Source organism: Nycticebus coucang, chromosome 15 (assembly GCF_027406575.1).
Source record: "Nycticebus coucang isolate mNycCou1 chromosome 15, mNycCou1.pri, whole genome shotgun sequence".
Lineage (NCBI taxonomy): Eukaryota > Metazoa > Chordata > Mammalia > Primates > Lorisidae > Nycticebus > Nycticebus coucang.
This window is the reverse complement of record NC_069794.1, coordinates 16,728,563-16,749,430: the sequence shown is the minus strand read 5'-3', so window position 1 is coordinate 16,749,430 and position 20,868 is coordinate 16,728,563. Positions and strand designations below refer to the sequence as shown.

Sequence of the window (20,868 nt, the reverse complement as noted above, 5' to 3'; positions counted from 1 at the left end):
GGCCTGACCGACTCCATCTTATATTCGCCATATGTGCTTTCAAGAGAGGTCTGTTATTCACACAGATAACATTCAGGCAACCTGCATGGTTTACCTAACCACTACTCAATTTTTTCAAATTTATTGGAAGATGGAGTCAAAGTAGATACAATTTCCTTCGAAAAAGATCCTGCCCTGCCAAAAAAGAGATCAACTACTTAAGCAAAGCCCTTGAGGTGAGCGAAGCTGATTGTCATTTTGACCTTGCCTCCATCTAACTCAGGAGACTGCTTAGAAATGTACTGAGCAACCCCTCACTCGGCTCAGCTAGCAGAGCTAATAGGCTTCTAATTAATTTCCAGAAGATTGCTGTTATAACTAACAGGTTTTAAACATTTGGTTGATTGGGGAAAATGAATTGAATATAATGTATTTGATTTGGAAAATTAGTTTTCATTCTATGTGCTTACCATAATAGTGTTTATTCTAAGTTGACATGATTCTATTAAGAGTCCCAGAACACCACTGGGTTGTTTTCATACTTACAGAGTCCTATGCAACTTAAAAAAAAAATCAATTTACATTTAGATTTCTGTTGCCCTTTATTGGAGGGCAGGTTAAGTTCATTTTTGTGGCTTTAATAAAAATCTTCATTTGCTAATATAGCAATAAGACAAATACTACAAAATGATCTCAGTGATACCACAGTCAAAAGCCCACTCATCGAATGCAAATCCTCTCGGGAATGGCTCTGCTCACAACATAAGATGAACCAGTTACTGCATTGTTTATGAAGTTTCACTTGATTCCTCCTGACAACCACTTAAACAATGAATGTTGAAAAACGTCCCTCCAAGAATCTACAATAATGGCAGAGATCAGAGCTTTTATATTTAGCTAATACTATTTTTAAAAGGAGAAAATATTTCTTCCTGAAGGGATTGTGGGGAGCCTTATTAAAGGCATCTGCAAACAAAAACAAGTGACAATAGACCTTTATCATAATTGATAACTGAAGTTATCATTTATACAATATAAAATTCCTTTCTGGGAAACATTACGGTTAACATTAAGATTTAACCTTTGCTGTAGATTCAAGAAATCAGCTAACTGGGACCAGCAATATTCAAGAATGATATGTTTACCAAGATCACATGAGTGGATAATACAAAAGACCCTTTTCTCTCTGGTGAAACAGAAGTACAACGAGACTAGAATTTTCTCTCCTGCTGCTGAGAATGTTTTATATTGAAATCAAGTAGCATCTATCCTTGTCCCTCTGTATGTGCCACAAAAACACATGATCTAATCATGATGGCTCACTCTGCTAAGCACACAGTGGGCCAGCAGCTTACAGTTGCAAAGAAAAAGAACTTTCCACAAAATTTTCTCAAAGTCAATAACAATCAATGCCAAAAGGTGGATTTACAGTCATCTGCATTCTATGAAAACCATAAACCTGTTTCGGAGAAAGACTGCTTCTGGGGGTAAATAACATAGCTAAACTCAGCAGGACACATTTTGGAAACAAGTTTGCAGCAGCAAAAACAAATAAATAAATAATTAAAAAAAATTTTTCAGAGGCCTTTGTTTGCAGCAAAAATACCCTGTCTATGAGCTTCCGTCAGTAACTGTCTTTGCCCATGGGCTACTGTTTGCAGTCAAATCGTCACTGCTTCTTCTCTGTACAACGAACAGGAATTCCTGTAATCATTTCAGGCCTAAGACTGATTTTCCTGACATAGCTGATTTTGCAAGTTAAGTAATGTGGCTCCTTTTATCACAGTAGCTCAGAGGGGATCTAAAGCTTTCACATGAAGAGCATTTGACCACTGGAAAACAAAAAGGGGGCAGGGGACACAGATCCCAATGTTAGCATTTCTTCTTCTTGGCCTTAAATTCAGTTCACGATGGAAGCTACCCCGTTTCCCCGAAAATAAGACATCCTCCAATAATAAGACCTACTTACAGAAAAGATAAGACGTCCCCTGAAAATAAGACCTAGTGCATCTTTGAGAGCACACCTTAAAATAAGACACTGTCTTATTTTTGGGGAAACAGGGTAGTATAAACCAGAACTCAAGGAAAGTAAAAGAGGTTCAAACTGGGGTTGGCGGCTGTGGCTCAGTGAGTAGGGTGCCGGCCCCATATGCTGAGGGTGGCGGGTTCAAACCCAGCCCCGGCCAAACTGAAACAACAACAACAACAACAACAAAAAAAAAAAATAGCCGGGCGTTGTGGCGGGCGCCTGTAGTCCCAGCTGCTCGGGAGGCTGAGGCAAGAGAATCGTGTAAGCCCAAGAGTTAGAGATTGCTGTGAGCCGTGTGACGCCACGGCACTCTACCCGAGGGCGGTACAGTGAGACTCTGCCTCTACAAAAAAAAAAAAAAAAAAAGGTTCAAACTTATATTTTGTATAGCCTTTGGTAGATCCATTCCATTTCCAAAATAAACAGTTGGAAAAAAAGAAAGTTCCCCAGCCAGAATCAATGAAATACAGACAGAATTAAACAAGGGGAGGGGGATCAAACCCCACATGAGCAGCAATAATGAACGAGGAGATGAGAGATGAGATGACCCAACATTATTCTTTAGAACCTCAAGTTCACAGAGAATACAGATGCTATAAAGAAAGTAAGCTGAGAAAAAAATGAAAAAGACATTTTCTGAGATGACTTTGATCTTGTACTCAAATTGGCTTAACCATCCCTGCCTTTAAAGTCTTTGTATCTGCAATAACTGCTCACTATTGTCCTTGTTAACAAAGTATTATTTTCACCTTGTTATTACTAATCTTTGCTTTGTAAGTAACCATACCTGGCTTTATCCCCTCAAAAAAGGTGAGGTAAATATTTGCTCTTTGTGGTAATACAATGCATAATTTAGTTAATCTAGGCTATCTTTCCGTGAGAGGTGATTGTTTCTGTATTATGAAATCTGTTCACAGTAAAGTGAAATCCCTGCCAGATACCTGGGAGGCAGACAGGGAGGGCCACTTACCTAGCAAGTAGCTGCTGCCCGAGTGTAGCCACTCCCACACACGGGCTGTTACTCACGCTAACTTTGCCTCCAAATCACACCACCACCTTTCTTTGACAAACATGGCCTTTCACTAAGTTAACATTACACATTGCCAGTGAGAAACCCCACTCCCAGTTGCCATGAGAAGGACTTAAAAAAATAAGAACTTTGATTGTCCATGAGTAAGAACTTGTTAACATTACCTGGACAAAATCTAAAAATGTCATAGGCAGCAAATCGTCCAAATGTCCGATGTCTTTGGAGAAACGATTTAAAATTCTTCCTGCAAGAACAGGATATGAAAAATTACTCATTTCCCCACACATACCCTTGAAGAGAAACAATACACGAAACCAATCAAAACAATATTTTCATTGCATATGTGTTTAATATATTATGCATTTATATGAAATAAGCTGATGTCAGTGGTAAAGACAAAGAGAACAGGATGATACCTAAAGAGAAACAAAAATACCATCAAGTGGCAGTGGGCGGACAGTTAAATGTGGCCCACAGCTTGTAAAGAATAGGTGGGGACAGTATAGGAAAGGTTTGGCGTGTTCTAGAATATTTCCCCCTAAACACACAATAGGTAGATGAACCACTGCATAGTACATAAAGTAATCCAACGCATTTCATTAATTTTGCTCTAATTATCAGAATTCATTTTGTTAAGTGGTATACTACATATGATAGTAATCTCTGTATCCCCCACACTCCCCAAATGGAAAAGAATTTCCACTATTAAAAAATAAGCGGAAACTTATTTTTTACTTCTTTATTTTTGAGACAGTTTCACTTGTCACCCTGGCGAGAGTGTTATGGTGTCATCATAGCTTACAGCAACCTGAAACTCTTGGGCTCAAGCGATCCTCTTGCCTAGGCCTCCTGAGTAGCTGGGACAGCAGGCGCTGCCACATCACTCAACTAGTTTTTCTATTTTTAGTAGAGACAGGGGTCTCGCTCTTATTCAGGCTGGTCCGGAACTCCTGAGCTCAGGCCATCGGCCCACCTCGGCCTCCCAGAGTGCTAGGATTACAGGCATGAGCCACTGTGCCCAGCCAGAGCCTCACATTTTTAGGAAAACTTAAAAATCCTGAGATTTTCAAGCTATGAGTTTACTATCGGGGTAAAGAAGTCATTGTTTTTCACAAGTGTACCAAGAGTGACAAACACGAGCTTTTTCTTAACCATCTAAGAAGAGGAATGTACACAGGAAAACAGAAATATTACTTAGCCATTAAAGGCCACTTTTCATCATCAGTTTTTTTTTTTTTTTGGCCAGGTCCAGGTTTGAACCTGCCACCTCTGGTATATGGGGCTGGCACTCTACTCCTTGAGCCACAGGCACCACCCAAGCCCAGTTCATCATCAGTTTAATTTCCCCTCTCAGAATCCAAGAAAATAGTATGTCACAAAGGGCTCAGAAACATTAGATCAGAACTGGTTCCTAAAATATCTAAGACACACACACAGTCTGTTGTGCTGCAGAGCATCCCTTCACAGAGAGGCTCCACTGACCATGCACGGTCAGGCTGAGAACTGAGCTGCCTCTGCGGTCCTCCCGAGGCCCTGGGCTCTGCCAGGAAGTACAGGGTGGGCAAGTCAGAGCTGGGCCTCAATTTTCCTGTCTCAAGTTGAGGACATACAGGCTCCAGAAAGTGTCTTTAGATGATATCTCTGGCAGGTCGGGTGACAGCTTTTCTGGGACTCCAATGACACTTCCTTTAGAGGATTTTCCTGTGGATTAAATGGGCTCATGCCTGTGAAAGAGCACAGTCCAGTGCCAGGTACTTTTTAACAGGTGCTCAACAATAAAACAAACAAACAAAGGAAAGGTGAGATAATGACTGTTCCCCAGTTTCCCCAGCACAGCCTCCAGGGAGGAAGTGCGCCTTGTTCAAATGCAGATTCTGATTCAGCCGCTCTAGGGTGGAGCCTGAGTCTGCTCCCGGGGTGCCCCTTCTGCTGTTTCCCAGACTCTCTCTGCAAGGGCAGGGATTAGGTTATTATTTAATCAGTTGTCATTAAGGAACATTAAAATGAGATGGGCAATTCTTCCACATATTCTCAGGAATTTTGTGGCCTGTCAAGTTATTTTTCTACCTTCTCAAAGTATAATACCAAAACAAGGAAAATACATGTTAAAAAATATCAAAGGCATAATTAAAATGGTTGCTGTTCCCGTAATAATGGAAAAGTTACAACTTTTCAACATTGCGAAAATTCAGAAACATTACAAATACACGAGAATCTTAAAGTCTAGAAGACCAAGGGTAGGCAAACCATAAAATACAAGGAAAATACAAACCAATGAGAAAGGCCATATCCTCACACAGCTTGTCCAATAACCTAACCGAACGTCAAAGATCACCCAAAACCTAACCTCTCATTCCCTGATGAGCTGAGTGCTTAAAATGTGGGATTAAAAGTTCAATAGGGCCTGGCGCCTATGGCTCAAGCGGCTAAGGCGCCAGCCACATACACCTGAGCTGGTTCAAATCCAGCCTGGCAAGCCAAACAACAATGACGGCTGAACAAAAAATAGCCAGGTGTTGTAGCGGGAGCCTGTAGTCCCAGCTACTTGAGAGGCGGAGGCAGGAGAATCCCTTAAGCCTAGGAGCTGGAGGTTGCTGTGAGCTGTGATGCCACAGGGCTCTACCCAGGGAAACAACCTGGGGCTCTATCTCAAAAAGAAAGTTCAATAGGTACTTCCTTCCTCTATGAAACAAGAGGATGACTGAATGGTGATTGCAGAAAGTATTTTCATCAGGGTTTGTGAAAGACTGTCACAATCAGTACAGTTACTTTAACTTCACCGCTCCACAGTTGCTCCACAGTCATTTTCCCAGAGGAACCCAAATCAAACCTTTACGATGAATTCCACAGACATCAACTCTTCATCCAAATGGCATCTGTTGTCCTGCGGGAATATCTCCAGGGGGGTAGGGAGAGGAGGACTTGCTATTTCCTGGGGGAGCCCAGTCCATCCTGGGATGGTCTATTACAAAGGGCTTGCTTAACACTCCACAGAACCCTGCCTTCCAGGAACACCTGACCATTATTGCTTATTCTGCATTTACAACCACACAAAGTCAATCTAATTTCTCTTGACATGACAGCTCTTCAAATACTTGAAGAAAGTTAATGATAGGCTTTCCAGACTTCTCACAAGCAACTGCGCCTCAGGTGCCTCAATTACCCCTTGTAAGACACATTGTCCTGCACTGGCCATTGGCTCAGCACAGAGTCAGGTAGCCAGTCTCATTCGATGCCTGGTGCCCAGGATTAAAACCAATAGCCCAGGTGCTGTCTGTGTATCTCAGAGTGCAGTGGTAACACCATCTCCCTGCTTCTGCACAGAGTATATCCAATGACAAAGCCCATAATTGCAGTAAATTCTACAGCCAGCTCCTATTTTGGACTCAGACTGCATGAAAATCCACATCACTCCAATCCTGCACTGTACAGATAGATGTGGGGAAACAATTGGGTAATATGGATAAACAACTCATCGTGAATCCAAGGTCCTCCTGACTCGTCTGGTTCGCACTTTTCTTTTTTGTCTACAATATAGAATACTACAGAAGACAGTTACTGAAATTCTTGTCAAAATACAAATTCAAAAAAGAATAGTGTTTTACAAACTGATTCTAGAATCTAATCTGAAGTTATTGTCACCTCTAGAATTCTGACAACTCTCCCAGAGCCAAGATGCCTCAGCTTGTTTATGACCAAGACATGATTTACAACCTGGAAATTGGTACATCTGGTCTCAGACTCATTCTTTGCTTAAAAAAATATGTATCCATACATATAAAAATATTGAGATATATTTGACATGTCATAAAATCCACCCATTTTAGGCATACAATTCAATAAATTTTGATAACTTCACTGAGTAATGCAGTCGCCACCAAGAATAAATTTCAAGGCCTTTTTATCTCTCCAATAAGATCCCACATGCTACCCCCTGAACCCACTCCCAACTTCAGGCAACCACAAATCGTCTCTATCAATTTGCCTTTTCAAAACCTTTCATATACATGGAATTATACAATGTGTGGTCTCTCATGCCTGGCTTCTTCCACTTAGCCCATCACTTTTAAAGTTTATCCAAGATGTCACACATGTCAGTAGTTCCTTCCTTTTGAGCCCCATTCTTTTTTTTTTTATAATTTTTTTATTATTTTTTTATTAAATCATAACTTTGTACATCGATGCATTTATGGGGTTCAGGATACTGCTTTGATATACAAAGTGAAATGTTTACATTGAACTAAGTAACACATCCATCACAATTATACTCATTTCTTAATAGTTTTGAAATGTACCATTGCATCATGCACATTAGGTGAGGTCCCCCCAAATACCCTCCCTCCTCCCATATCCCCCTCCCCTCCCCTTCTCCTTTCCCCTTCTACTTTCTGGACTACAGTTATGTTTTCCCATTCATATGAGTATGTAGGTGATTGTATATTGATTTCACAGTAGTATTGAGTACATTAGATACGTTTTTTTTCCATTCTTGAGATACTTTACTAAGAAGAATATGTTCCAGCTCCATCTAGGTAAACACAAAAGATGTGAAGTCTCCATCTTTTTATGACCGTATAGTATTCCACAGTGTACGTATACCACAATTTGTTAATCCATTCATAGGTCAATGGGCACTTGGACCGTTTCCATGTCTTGGCTATTATGAATTGGGCTGCAATAAACATTCTGGTGCAAATGTCTTTGTTGTAAAATAATTTTTGATCATCCGGGTATATACCTAAGTAGAGGTATACAGTAGAGGAATTGCAGGATTGAATGGTAGGTCTACGTTTAGTTCCTTGAGTGTTCTCCAAACTTCTGTCCAAAAAGGTTGTATTAGCTTGTATTCCCACCAGCAGTGCAGAAGCGTTCCCTTCTCTCCACATCTATGCCAACATCGGTAGTTTTGGGATTTTGTGATGTAGGCTAATCTTAGTGGAGTTAGATGATATCTCAAAGTGGATTTTGATTTGCATTTCTCTGATGATTAAGGATGATGAGCATTTTTTCATGTGTTTGTAGGTCATGTGCCTGTTTTCATCAGAGAAATTTCTGTTAAGTCTCTTACCCACACAGAAATGGGGTTATTTGTTCTTTTCTTATAGATTAGTTTGAGTTCTCTGTAGATTCTAGTTATCAGACCTTTGTCAGAAGCAAAATCTGCAAAAATCTTCTTCCATTCTGAAGGTTGTCTGTTTGCTTTACTTACTGTGCTCTTGGCTGTGCAAAAGCTTTTTAGTTTGATCAGATCACAGTAATGTATTTTTGGTGTTGCTTCAATTGCCCGGGGGTCCTCCTCATAAAATATTCTCCCAGACAGATTTCTTCAAGTGTTTTCCCTGCACTCTCTTCTAGTATTTTTATAGTTTCATGTCTTAAGTTTAAATCTTTTATCCAGTGAGAATCAATTTTTGTTAATGGTGAAAGGTGGGGGTTCATTTTCAGTCTTCTACAGGTTGCCAGCTAATTCACCCAGCACCATTTGTTAAATAGGGAGTATTTCTCCCACTGAATATTTTTGATAGGTTTGTTGAAGATCAAATGACGATAAGTAGCTGGGTTCATCTCTTGGTTCTCTATTCTGTTCCATAAATCTACTGCTCTGTTTTTGTGTCAGTGCCATGCTGTTTTGATCTCTATAGATTTATAGAATAGCCTGAAGTCTGGTAACGTGATACCTCCTAATTTGTTCTTATTTCTGAGTCATGTATTTGTTATTTGAGGTTTTTTCTGATTCCATATAAAACGAAGTACTATTTTTTCAAGTTCTTTAAAGTATGAAAATGATGCTTTAATAGGGATTGCAGATTGCTTTGGGTAGTATGGACATTTTAACAATGTTGATTCTTCCCAGCCACGAGCATGTTTTTCCAATTGTTTTGGAAAATTGTTTTCCAATTGTTTTCCCAATTGTTAACATATTTAGCTATTTCTTTTCTCAGAATTTCATAGTTCTCTTTATAGATAGATCTTTCATGTCCTTTGTTAGGTAAATTCCCAGATATTTCATTTTCTTTGGCACTATTGTAAAAGGAATAGAGTCCTTGACTGTTTTTTCAGCTTGACTATTGTTAGCATATATAAAAGCTGCTGACTTGTAAGTATTGATTTTGTATCTTGAGAAGCTGCTGTATGCATTGATCACTTCTAAGAGTTTTGAAGTTGAGTCCCTGGGATTTTCCAGGTATAAGATTATATCATCAGCAAAGACTGAGGGTTTGATCTCCTCTGACCCTATCTGTATACCCTTGATCATCTTCTCTTGCCTGATTGCAGTGGCTAGGACTTCCATTACTATGCTGAATAGCAGTGGAGACAGTGGGCATCTTGCCTTGTTCCTGACCTGAGTGGAAATGTTTTCAATTTTATACCATTCAATATGATATTGGCTGTGGGTTTGCTGTAGATGGCCTCTATCAGTTTATGAAATGTCTCTTCTATGCCTATTTTCTTAAGTGTTCTGATCATGAAATGATGCTGGATATTATCAAAGGCTTTTTCTGCATCAATTGAGAGAATCATATGGTCTTTGTTTTTTATTTTATTGATGTGATGTATTATATTTATAGATTTGTATATGTTGAACCAACTCTGTAATCCTGTAATAAAACCAACTTGATCATGGTGTATAATTTTTTTGATGTGTTGTTGAATTTCGTATACTAAGATCTTATTGAATATTTTTGCATCAATATTCATTAATGATATTGGTCTATAATTTTCTTTCTTTGTTGGCTCCTTTCCTGGTTTGGGTATCAGAGTGATATTTGCTTCACAGAATGTGTTGGGAAGTATTTCTTCTTTTTCTATGCTTTGGAAAATGTTGTACAACATAGGTACTAGTTCCTCTTGAAAGGTCTGATACAATTCGGATGTGAAGCCATCTGGTCCCAGACTTTTCTTTTTTGGGAGATTTTGTATTGTTGATGCTATTTCGGTGATTGATAGGTCTAAGATTTCTATTTCTTTCTGGTTGAGTCTAGGAAGGTGGCGTGCTTCCAGGTATTGAGCCCCATTCTTTACTATGGAAATAGTATAAGACACTACGGACCTATTGCACCGTGCCACACCTGACATTGAGGGTAAAAGTGGATGTGTTTGGTGAACGCTTCAATATTATAAGCTATTTTATATGTACCCACATTTATCTTCACTGATGGTCCTATAACCTAATTTTTAAGATAAGAATTGGCCGTTAGTTTGACATCCCTGCCGCAAGTTAGAAGCCAAAAGTGCTGAGTTTGGGCTGAGAACCATGCTGGTGTGAAGGTGGACTCTCAGGAGCCCCACAGCTGATATGCGGCATGTTAAAGAGGCAGCAGGAGGGTCACAAACAAGAACCACCATCCTGCTGGGCCCAGTGGCTCACATCTGTAATTCTAGCACTCTGAGAGGCCAAGGTGGGTAGATCACCTGAGCTCAGGAGTTGGAGACCAGCCTGAGTAAGAGTGAGACCCCATCTTTACTAAAAATAGAAAAAATAGCCAGCGTGGTGGCAGGCATCTGTGGTTTCAACTACCTGGGATGCTGAGGCAAAAAAGTCACTTGAGCCCAAGATTTTGGGATCAATGTGAGGTATGATACCACAGCATTCTACCAAAGGCAACAGAGTGAGACTCTGTCTCAAAAAAAAAAAAAACAAAAAAAAAAAAACCAACCAAACCTTCCTGTTGAGAAGCAGAATCTAGATCCAAGCTTCTCTCCCAAAGAGAGCTGAGTCCATCCAGAGAAACAGAGAGAATGGACTTCTGTGTTCCATACCCCAAGGCAATGCCAAATGGTAGGGCAAAGACTGCTCCAGAGGGGAGGGTGTTGAGTGAAGCTGGAGATAGCTGCTGGGCTGAAAAGGGACCGTGTGTGTGTGTGTGTGTGATGCCGCAGGCCTGAGAGGGAGAACGTCTATCAGGCAGCTGGGTGGCCAGGACTTTCAGAACTCACTCACAGACTAGCTGCCAGAAACTGACTCAGCTTAGACCACTGTGAGAACAGGCACAGGGACCGGACAGGTCGGCAATTACATACTTCTGGTCAGAACTGACCCCCAGCATGGTGGAGACTCACAGAAGGATGTCATGAAAGAGACAGCATGGCAGAACAAGGCACCACAACGTCCTCGTTCTCCTCTGACACTCAGGAGCAACAGGATTCAGGAGACTCACCCAGCCCGTATTGCAGCTTAAATTCTTTTTTTTTTTTTGTAGTTTTTTTTTTTTTTTTTTGGCTGGGGCTGGGTTTGAACCCGCCACCTCCAGCATATGGGGCCAGTGCCCTACTCCATTGAGCCACAGGCGCTGCCCGCAGCTTAAATTAATTCTTTATCAAACGGAGATGTTAGTATTTGCATCAGCTACTTCGCAGGGTCAAAGGCCCTGAGGATAAAAGAGACCATGCTTACGGACGCATCCCCTATATTCTAAAATAGTGCACATGAGTCAGGCGTTATTCATGTTATTTTTGCAGGATTCTTGATCTTGAAGGGGTGTGAAAGATCACCAAGGCTATAACTGTCAATCTGTCTTGTGAAGATTCTGAGATCAAACCTTCCAGGATCAGAGGAGGAAGTGGGACTGAAGCCGAACTCCAAACACCTGGCTCTTCTCCCCTCCCTCCCCAAACACTCTCAAACTCCTCACATCCACTCAGAGGTAAAGAAAGAAATTGCCTTGGAAGAAATGTTTCTGCAGGCAACTGAAATACTCACAGCACTTTGCAGACCAAGTTCTTCATATTAGAAATGAGAAGACAAAGACCAAACTTGCTCAATAGATGCAATATGGTATAATGTGGGGGAGCTACCAGCCAAACCATGCTAGAATCTTTACACATAGAAAGAAGAGGCAGGGGTAACCCCACTCTTCAGGATAACTTCCTTCAGTATTCTTTCCTGGCTCTTATTTTTGCCTAGGACCATTTTTTATTTTTCTGGTTCTCTTCCTGAACTTTTGTTACAAGAATTTCCTGTTTATGAATCCAAAATCTTAACTCTACCCCTGACCTCCCAACCTGGAGCTTATACAGACTCTCACTTATCCGATAATACAAAGGGAGCTCAACATGTTTAAACTAAACAGAATCCTTTGAAACTGACCCACAACCACCAAATCAAACTTCTCAAAATCTACCTTAGCCCTATGCATAAACACCCAGCATGAAAACTTGTAAATCACTATTTTTTGTAAATCACTTTTTTAAATCACTTTTGACTTATCTTCATCTGACGTAAGTACCAGTATGTCTTCGCTTTTCATTTATCTCATTTGTAACATCACTTATCATTCAGATAAAATCTATCAACTTTACAGGAACAGTGAGGAGAGCAGTTATAGAAGACAGGTATCTGCCTGAGCTCCCATCCACTCCTGACCCTGCCTCGGGGTTCAGATGTTGGGGGGAGGGGCGGGGGGGAACACAGGGTTCTCTCTCCTCCATTCACCTGCCTTAAGGTCCTCACATCCCTTATCGCCCCCAAGGAGCCTGATCTCAGTCTTAGCCCTTTCTCCTCCATGAATCTACTGCAGATCCTTGAACTGCCACTCACTTAAACTTCTTTATCTGCATTGTGACAGCTTACTGAGAACTGTGCTGCCCTCTGTAGGAATCCTCCAAAGCCCTGGCCACAGCTAATGGACCAAAGGTGCCCAGAGCAGCTGGACCAGACATAGCTGCCAAATCCTTCAGCTAGGAGAGTTCTCCATTCAATAACACTCAAATAAGTCCATGAGGTAAGTGGAATATGGAGCAAAAGTACCATCCAGAGCAAAGAACGGAGCAAAGAGCCATGGGCCATAGGCCATGCCCAGCTCTTGCAGGGACCAGCCATTGCCAGCTCCCGTTCCCAGGAGGGTCAGCCTTGCTTCAGCCCAGTGAGATGCCTCCACTGTCTTTTAATCAGCCCCTCCTTATATGAAATGATTTGAGAGGATTCTGCTTCTAGCAGCCCCAAAACCTTGACCAGAACAATATCACGTGTGCAACAAGATGCTGAGTTAATAAAGTTAGTTGGAGAAATGATGACTTTCATAAAGTTAAAACACTGATTTACTAATTATTGCTTTTATGAAAAAAAATAATTTTAAATATTTTAAACTGGATGTGGTGATGCACACCTATAGTCCCAGCCACTCAGGATGCTGAAGCCGAGGGACTGCTTGAGTCAAGGAGTTGGAGGTCAGCCTCAGCAACAGAGCAAGACTCATCAGTTAAAAACAACAACAAAACCAAATTGCTTTGGTCAAGCCCATGTCATGGAATTTCACAGTTCTGACTGTACATAAGTACATCTTTTCTTGACAACCCAGAACTAATATTTTAAGGATCAGTAGTTCAGCTGTTTTTAAACAAGGCCAATTCCTTAGAAACTGCTAGGTGAGCCTGCTTGCTACTTCCATTTTTACTTTTAGTGATACAAAAGGAAGAAACCATACAACTAAATTGTTTTTTTTTTTTTTTGTTTTTTTTTTCATTAAAAAGTGAGTTGAGACTGTGGTTTATTTCTGCTGTCTACAGTTCTTTAAGCCTGATGGGGACTTAGCGCCTGGGCTGGGCCATCCCAGGTTTTCAGCTCGGTGAATGCTTGGGGATTCATCCAGAAATATCCCATGGTCTTCCCTCTTTTTACTTTTTTTTTTACTTTTTTTCTTTCTTTTTTTTATTGTTGGGGATTCATTGAGGGTACAATAAGCCAGTTACACTGATTGCAATTGTTAGGTAAAGTCCCTCTTGCAATCATGTCTTGCCCCCATAAAGTGTGACACACACTAAGGCCCCACTCCCCTCCCTCCATCCCTCTTTCTGCTTCCCCCCCCATAACCTTAATTGTCATTAATTGTCCTCATATCAAGATTGAGTACATAGGATTCATGATTCTCCATTCTTGTGATGCTTTACTAAGAATAATGTCTTCCACTTCCATCCAGGTTAATACGAAGGATGTAAAGTCTCCATTTTTTTTAATGGCTGAGTAGTATTCCATGGTATACATATACCACAGCTTGTTAATCCATTCCTGGGTTGGTGGGCATTTAGGCTGTTTCCACATTTTGGCGATTGTAAATTGAGCTGCAGTAAACAGTCTAGTACAAGTGTCCTTATGATAAAAGGATTTTTTTCCTTCTGGGTAGATGCCCAGTAATGGGACTGCAGGATCAAATGGGAGGTCTAGCTTGAGTGCTTTGAGGTTTCTCCATACTTCCTTCCAGAAAGGTTGTACTAGTTTGCAGGTCCCACCAGCAGTGTAAAAGTGTTCCCTTCTCTCCACATCCACGCCAGCATCTGCAGTCTTGAGATTTTGTGATGTGGGCCATTCTCACTGGGGTTAGATGATATCTCAGGGTTGTTTTGATTTGCATTTCTCTAATATATAGAGATGATGAACATTTTTTCATGTGTTTGTTAGCCATTCGTCTGTCGTCTTTAGAGAAAGTTCTATTCATGTCTCTTGCCCATTGATATATGGGATTGTTGGCTTTTTTCATGTGGATTAATTTGAGTTCTCTATAGATCCTAGTTATCAAGCTTTTGTCTGATTGAAAATATGCAAATATCCTTTCCCATTCTGTAGGTTGTCTCTTTGTTTTGGTTATTGTCTCCTTAGCTGTACAGAAGCTTTTCAGTTTAATGAAGTCCCATTTGTTTATTTTTGTTGTTGTTGCAATTGCCATGGCAGTCTTCTTCATGAAGTCTTTCCCCAGGCTAATATCTTCCAGTGTTTTTCCTATGCTTTCTTGGAGGATTTTTATTGTTTCATGCCTTAAATTTAAGTCCTTTATCCATCTTGAATCAATTCTTGTGAGTGGGGAAAGGTGTGGGTCCAGTTTCAGTCTTTTACATGTAGACATCCAGTTCTCCCGACACCATTTATTGAATAGGGAGTCTTTCCCCCAAGGTATGTTCTTGTTTGGTTTATCAACGATTAGGTGGTTGTAAAATGCTAGTTTCATTTCTTGGTTTTCAATTCAATTCCAAGTGTCTATGTCTCTGTTTTTGTGCCAGTACCATGCTGTCTTGAGCACTATGGCTTTGTAGTACAGACTAAAATCTGGTATGCTGATGCCCCCCCCAGCTTTATTTTTGTTACTAAGAACTGCCTTAGCTATACGGGGTTTTTTCCGGTTCCATACAAAACGCAGAATCATTTTCTCCAAATCTTGAAAGTACGATGTAGGTACTTTGATAGGAATGGCATTGAATAGGTAGATTGCTTTGGGAAGTATAGACATTTTAACAATGTTGATTCTTCCCATCCATGAGCATGGTATGTTCTTCCATTTGTTAATATCCTCTGCTATTTCCTTTCTGAGGATTTCATAGTTTTCTTTATAGAGGTCCTTCACCTCCTTCGTTAGGTATATTCCTAGGTATTTCATTTTCTTTGAAACTATGGTGAAGGGAGTTGTGTCCTTAATTAGCTTCTCATCTTGACTGTTATTGGTGTATACAAAGGCTACTGACTTGTGGACATTGATTTTATATCCTGAAACATTACTGTATTTTTTGATGACTTCTAGGAGTCTTGTGGTTGAGTCTTTAGGGTTCTCTAAGTATAAGATCATGTCATCAGCAAAGAGGGAGAGTTTGACCTCCTCTGCTCCCATTTGGATTCCCTTTATTTCCTTGTCTTGCCTAATTGTATTGGCTAGAACTTCCAGCACTATGTTGAATAGTAAAGGTGACAGAGGACAACCTTGTCTGGTTCCAGTTCTAAGAGGAAAAGCTTTCAGTTTTACTCCATTCAGTAAAATATTGGCTGTGGGTTTGTCAAAGATAGCTTCAATCAGTTTTATAAATGTGCCACCTATGCCTATACTCTTCAGTGTTCTAATTAGAAAAGGATGCTGGATTTTATCAAATGCTTTTTCTGCATCTATTGAGAGGATCATGTGATCTTTATTTTTGCCTCTGTTAGTATGGTAGATAACGTTTATGGACTTGCATATGTTAAACCAGCCTTGCACCCCTGGGATGAAGCCTACTTGATCATGATGAATGACTTTTTTGATGATAAGCTGTAATCCATTGGCTAGGATTTTGTTGAGAATTTTTCCATTAATATTCATGAGTGAGATTGGTCTGAAATTCCTCTTTTTGTTTGGGTCTTTTCCTGGCTTTGGTATCAGGGTGATGTTTGCTTCATAGAATGTGTTGGGGAAGATTCCTTCTTCCTCAGTTTTTTGGAATAATTTCTGCAGTACAGGAATAAGCTCTTCCTTGAAGGTTTGATAGAATTCTGGAGTGAAGCCATCTGGACCAGGGCATTTTTTAGTTGGAAGCTTTTTTATTGTTTCTTTGATCTCAGTGCTTGAAATTGGTCTGTTCAGTAGGTCTATTTCTTCCTGGCTAAGTCTAGGGAGAGGGTGTGATTCCAAATATTGATCCATTTCCTTCACATTGTCAAATTTCTGGGCATAGAGTTTCTGGTAGTATTCAGAGATGATCTCTTGTATCTCTGTGGGATCAGTTGTTATTTCCCCTTTATCGTATCTGATTGAGGTTACTAGAGATTTTACTTTTCTATTTCTAGTTAGTCTGGCCAATGGTTTCTCTATTTTATTTATTTTTTCAAAAAACCAACTCCTTGTTTCATTAATTTTCTGAATGATTCTTTTGTTTTCAATTTCATTGATCTCTGATTTGATTTTGGATATTTCTTTTCTTCTACTGAGTTTAGGCTTAGATTGTTCTTCTTTTTCCAATTCCATAAGATCTCTTGTGAGATTGTTGATGTGCTCTCTTTCTGTTTTTCGAATGTAGGCATCTAAAGTGATGAATTTTCCTCTCAAAACTGCTTTTGCAGTATCCCACAGGTTTTGGTAGCTTGTGTCTTCATTGTTGTTATGCTCAAGGAAGTTAATGATTTCCTGTTTTATTTCTTCCTTCACCCATCTGTTATTCAACAGAAGATTGTTTAATTTCCATGCCTTTGGGTGGGGTCGAGCATTTTTGTTAGAGTTGAGCTCGACCTTTAGTGCCTTATGGTCTGAGAAGATACAAGGTAAAATTTCAATTCTTTTGATTCTGTTGATATTTGTTTTGTGTCCCAGGATATGATCAATTTTGGAGAATGTTCCATGGGGTGATGAGAAGAATGTATATTCTTTATCTTTGGTGTGGAGCGTTCTATATGCGTCTATCAAGCATAGTTGTTCTAGGGTCTCATTTAAATCTGTTATATCTTTGTTTAGTTTCTGTTTAGAGGATCTGTCCAGCTCTGTAAGAGGTGTGTTAAAGTCCCCTGTTATGATGGTATTATCAGATATCATATTGCTCAGACTGAGTAAGGTCTGCTTCAAGAATCTGGGAGCATTTAAATTGGGTGCATAAATATTTAGAATTGAAATGTCTTCTTGTTGTAGTTTTCCCTTGAACAATATAAAGTGACCATCTTTGTCTTTTTTGACTTTAGTTGCTTTAAATCCACATGTATCTGAAAATAAGATTGCAACTCCTCTTTTCTTCTGAATTCCATTTGCCTGAAAAATTGTCTTCCAACCCTTGACTCGGAGCTTTAATTTGTCTTTTGAAGCCAGGTGTGTTTCTTGCAGACAGCAAATGGATGGCTTGTGTTTTTTATCCAGTCAGCCAATCTATGTCTCTTCAGTGGGGAATTCAAGCCATTAACATTTATTGAGATAATTGATAAGTGTGGTAGTATTCTATTCGTCTTATTTGGTGAGAGTCCATTGCTTAGTTTTATCTTTTGCATCAGTGTGGAGGTTAGGTTCTGTCCTTTGATTTCTGAGTTCTTACTTTGCTGCTGATCCATTGTGGTGGTCAGTGTGCAGAACAGGTTGAAGTATTTCCTGTAGAGCTGGTCTTGTTGTGGCAAATTTCTTCAATGTTTCTGTATCTGTAAATGATTTGATTTCACCATCAATTTTGAAGCTTAGCTTAGCAGGGTACAGAATTCTGGGCTGGAAATTGTTCTGTTTAAGCAGATTAAAGGTAGATGACCATTGTCTTCTTGCTTGGAAAGTTTCATTGGAGAAGTCTGCAGTCACTCTGATGGATTTACCCCTGTAAGTCAACTGGTGCCTACTCCTGGCAGCTTGCAAAATCTTTTCTGTTGTCTTGACTTTGGACAGGTTCATCACAATGTGTCTTGGAGAAGCTCGGTTAGAGTTGAGGCAACCTGGGGTCCAATATTCCTCTGAAATCAGTGTGTCAGAATCTTTGGTGATGTTTGGGAAATTTTCTTTTATAATATTCTCTAGTATGGCTTCCATTCCTCTGGGGCATTCTTCTTCCCCTTCTGGAATTCCTATAACTCGTATGTTGGAACGCTTCATAAAGTCCCATAATTCTGACAGTGAACGTTCTGCTTTCTCTCTCTTCTTTTCTGCCTCTTTTACTATCTGAGTTATCTCAAAAACTTTGTCTTCTACCTCTGAAATTCTTTCTTCTGCATGGTCTAACCTGTTGCTGATACTTTCCATTGCATCTTTAAGTTCCCTAATTGAGTGTTTCAGTTCCTTCAGCTCTGCTATATCCTTTTTATATTCTTCATATCGTTCATCTCTTATTTGATTCTGTTTTTGGATTTCCTTTTGGTTATTTTCCACTTTATTAGCAATTTCCTTCATTGTTTCCATCATTTCTTTCATTGTTTCCAACATGTGTATTCTAAATTCCCTTTCTGTCATTCCTAACATTTCTTTACAGGTGGAATCATCTGCAGTAGCTACCTCATGGTCCCTTGGTGGGGTCGTTCTAGACTGGTTCTTCATGTTGCCTGGAGTTTTCTGCTGATTCTTCCTCATGAGTGATTTCTTTTATCTATTTCCTTGCCCTAATTTTCCTTTCACTTCCTCTTGCTCTTTAAGTTCTTGTGCCTGTGGACTAAGGGTTACAGGACCAGAAGGGTGAGAAGGTTGAAGAGCAAAAAAGGGATGAAAGAAAGGAGGACCGAGTGATAAGAAAAAAAAGAAAGATAGAGAAAGGAGAAGGGGTGGGTATAAGGAATATTGACAAAAAGAAGAGAGGCACAGAAAGAGTGAGACAGGGCAATATAGGTGTACAGTAGGGTACTTTGACACAACCTTAAAAAAACCCCACCTTCTGGGGGTGCCCAGTTGGGTGGTTCCCTTGAGGTCAGCGTTTCTTTGCTAACCTGATCAGACACAGTACCCCACCTCCACCAAGTAGAGAGGAAAGACAAAAATGCTATAAATCAAACCAAAACAAGCAAACAGAAAACTTCATGGGGATAAAATTGGGTGAAAAACCAAATGATAGCAGTAGAAACACTAGGAAAAATGAAGTTCTTGTTATTAAAAAAGGCAGCAATGGGAAATTATAATTAAACTAGAAAAATTGAGAAAGAAAAAGGGATCTGTATGGAAAAGATTGAAATTAAAAAAGAAAAGAACATCAACAACGTCAAAATAAACAAAAAACAACCAAACAAAAAAAAAAGAAAAAAATACACAACCAAAAACAAAGCAGTTTGTATATGTTACTGAATATTGTCTGGGCAACACGTGGTCTTCTGGGGTATGAGATGTTAATCACAGTTCTGATACGACTGGAGGCTGCTGATTTCTCAAACCCTAGCAGGTAGACACCCTAAATCTCTCTTCAGCCCACTTAAAAGGCACTTTGAACTTGTAAACTTGCTGAGCAGAAGCTTTCCCAGCTTTCTCGCTGGAATCACTGCTGAAGTGGCTATCCACTTACTCAGTGTGCCAAAACCAGTCTCACTCTGCCCCTGAGGGTTAGGGCTGCAAGGCGGCTCAGACCCCACCCTTAGGCTACTTGGTTGCTGGGTTACCAGCTCCCACCCGTTTCTAGCTCTGCGACCCTGAGGGCGGAGCTTGCCGGGGCAGATCACTGACAATGGTTCCGTGTGACCCACCGCCAAACGCTATTAGCTCCGTCTGGCTCAGCGGCTCAGATTGGGGCCCTAGACAACGGCCAAAGTTCTCTGCACTCCCGCTCAGGCTCTCCCCAAGGCAGTTCAGCTGAGTGCCAAGTCCAAAGACACCAAAACAGTTCACAGGTAAGGCCTTTCTGGTTTGCAGTCTCGCTGCTACTGAACTTACAGTTGTGGGCGGGTTTAGACGGATTGAACTACGCGACCACTTGCCGGTTTTCCACTGTTTTAGTCCTCCTCTTGGGGTCCAGAAGTCTCTCGCTGACTCCCTGTATCCTCATAGGAGTGATGATAGGCAGTTCCCACCAGCCAGAGATGCCTGGAGTCCTATCTCCCCAGACTCACAGTGCCCAGATGCAGGGAAGCTGTTACTCGGCTGCCATCTTGCTCCGCCTCCCTCCCATACAACTAAATTGTTAAAACTGGGCCTGGGGATGGGCACAGTGGCTCATGCCTGTAATCCTAGCATCTGGGAGGCTGAGGCAGGTAGACTGCCTGAGCTCACAAGTTCGAGACCACTCTGAGTCAGAGTGAGACCTCGTCTCTAAAAATATCCGGGTGTTGTAGCAGGCACCTGTAGTCCCAGCTACTTGGGAGGCTGAGGCAAGAGAATCGCTTGAGCCCAAGAGTTTGAGGTTGCTGTGAGCTATGATGTCACAGCACTCTATCAAGAGCCACAAAGTGAGACACTACCTCAAAAAAAAAAAAAAATGTAAATACAAGGCCAGGCATGGTGGCTTTGTGGTTCATGCCTAGCACACCGGGAGGCCAAGGGAGGTGGACTGCTTGAGCTAACAAGTTTGAGACCACCCTGAACAAAAGCGAGACACATACCACACACCCCCATCCCTACTAAAAATAGAAAAACTGAGGCAAGAGGATGCTGGACTCCAAGAGTTGGAGTTGCTGTGAGCTATGACACCCTGTACTCTACCCAGGGTGACAGCTTGAGACTCCGTCTCA

At 40.7% G+C, this 20,868-nt stretch overlaps 1 protein-coding gene across 4 annotated transcripts in view; it reads right to left on the bottom strand.

Annotated features, from left to right (window-relative positions):
- The window catches only part of ABCC4 (ATP binding cassette subfamily C member 4), a 242,767-nt gene that overhangs the window by 93,865 nt on the left and 128,034 nt on the right, over positions 1-20,868 (bottom strand). For all 4 annotated transcript variants that reach the window (XM_053564121.1, XM_053564118.1, XM_053564120.1 and 1 more), the window contains exon 20: positions 3,203-3,282. In XM_053564121.1, coding sequence (XP_053420096.1) covers positions 3,203-3,282 — 80 coding nt within the window. The remainder of the gene's footprint in view (positions 1-3,202; positions 3,283-20,868) is intronic.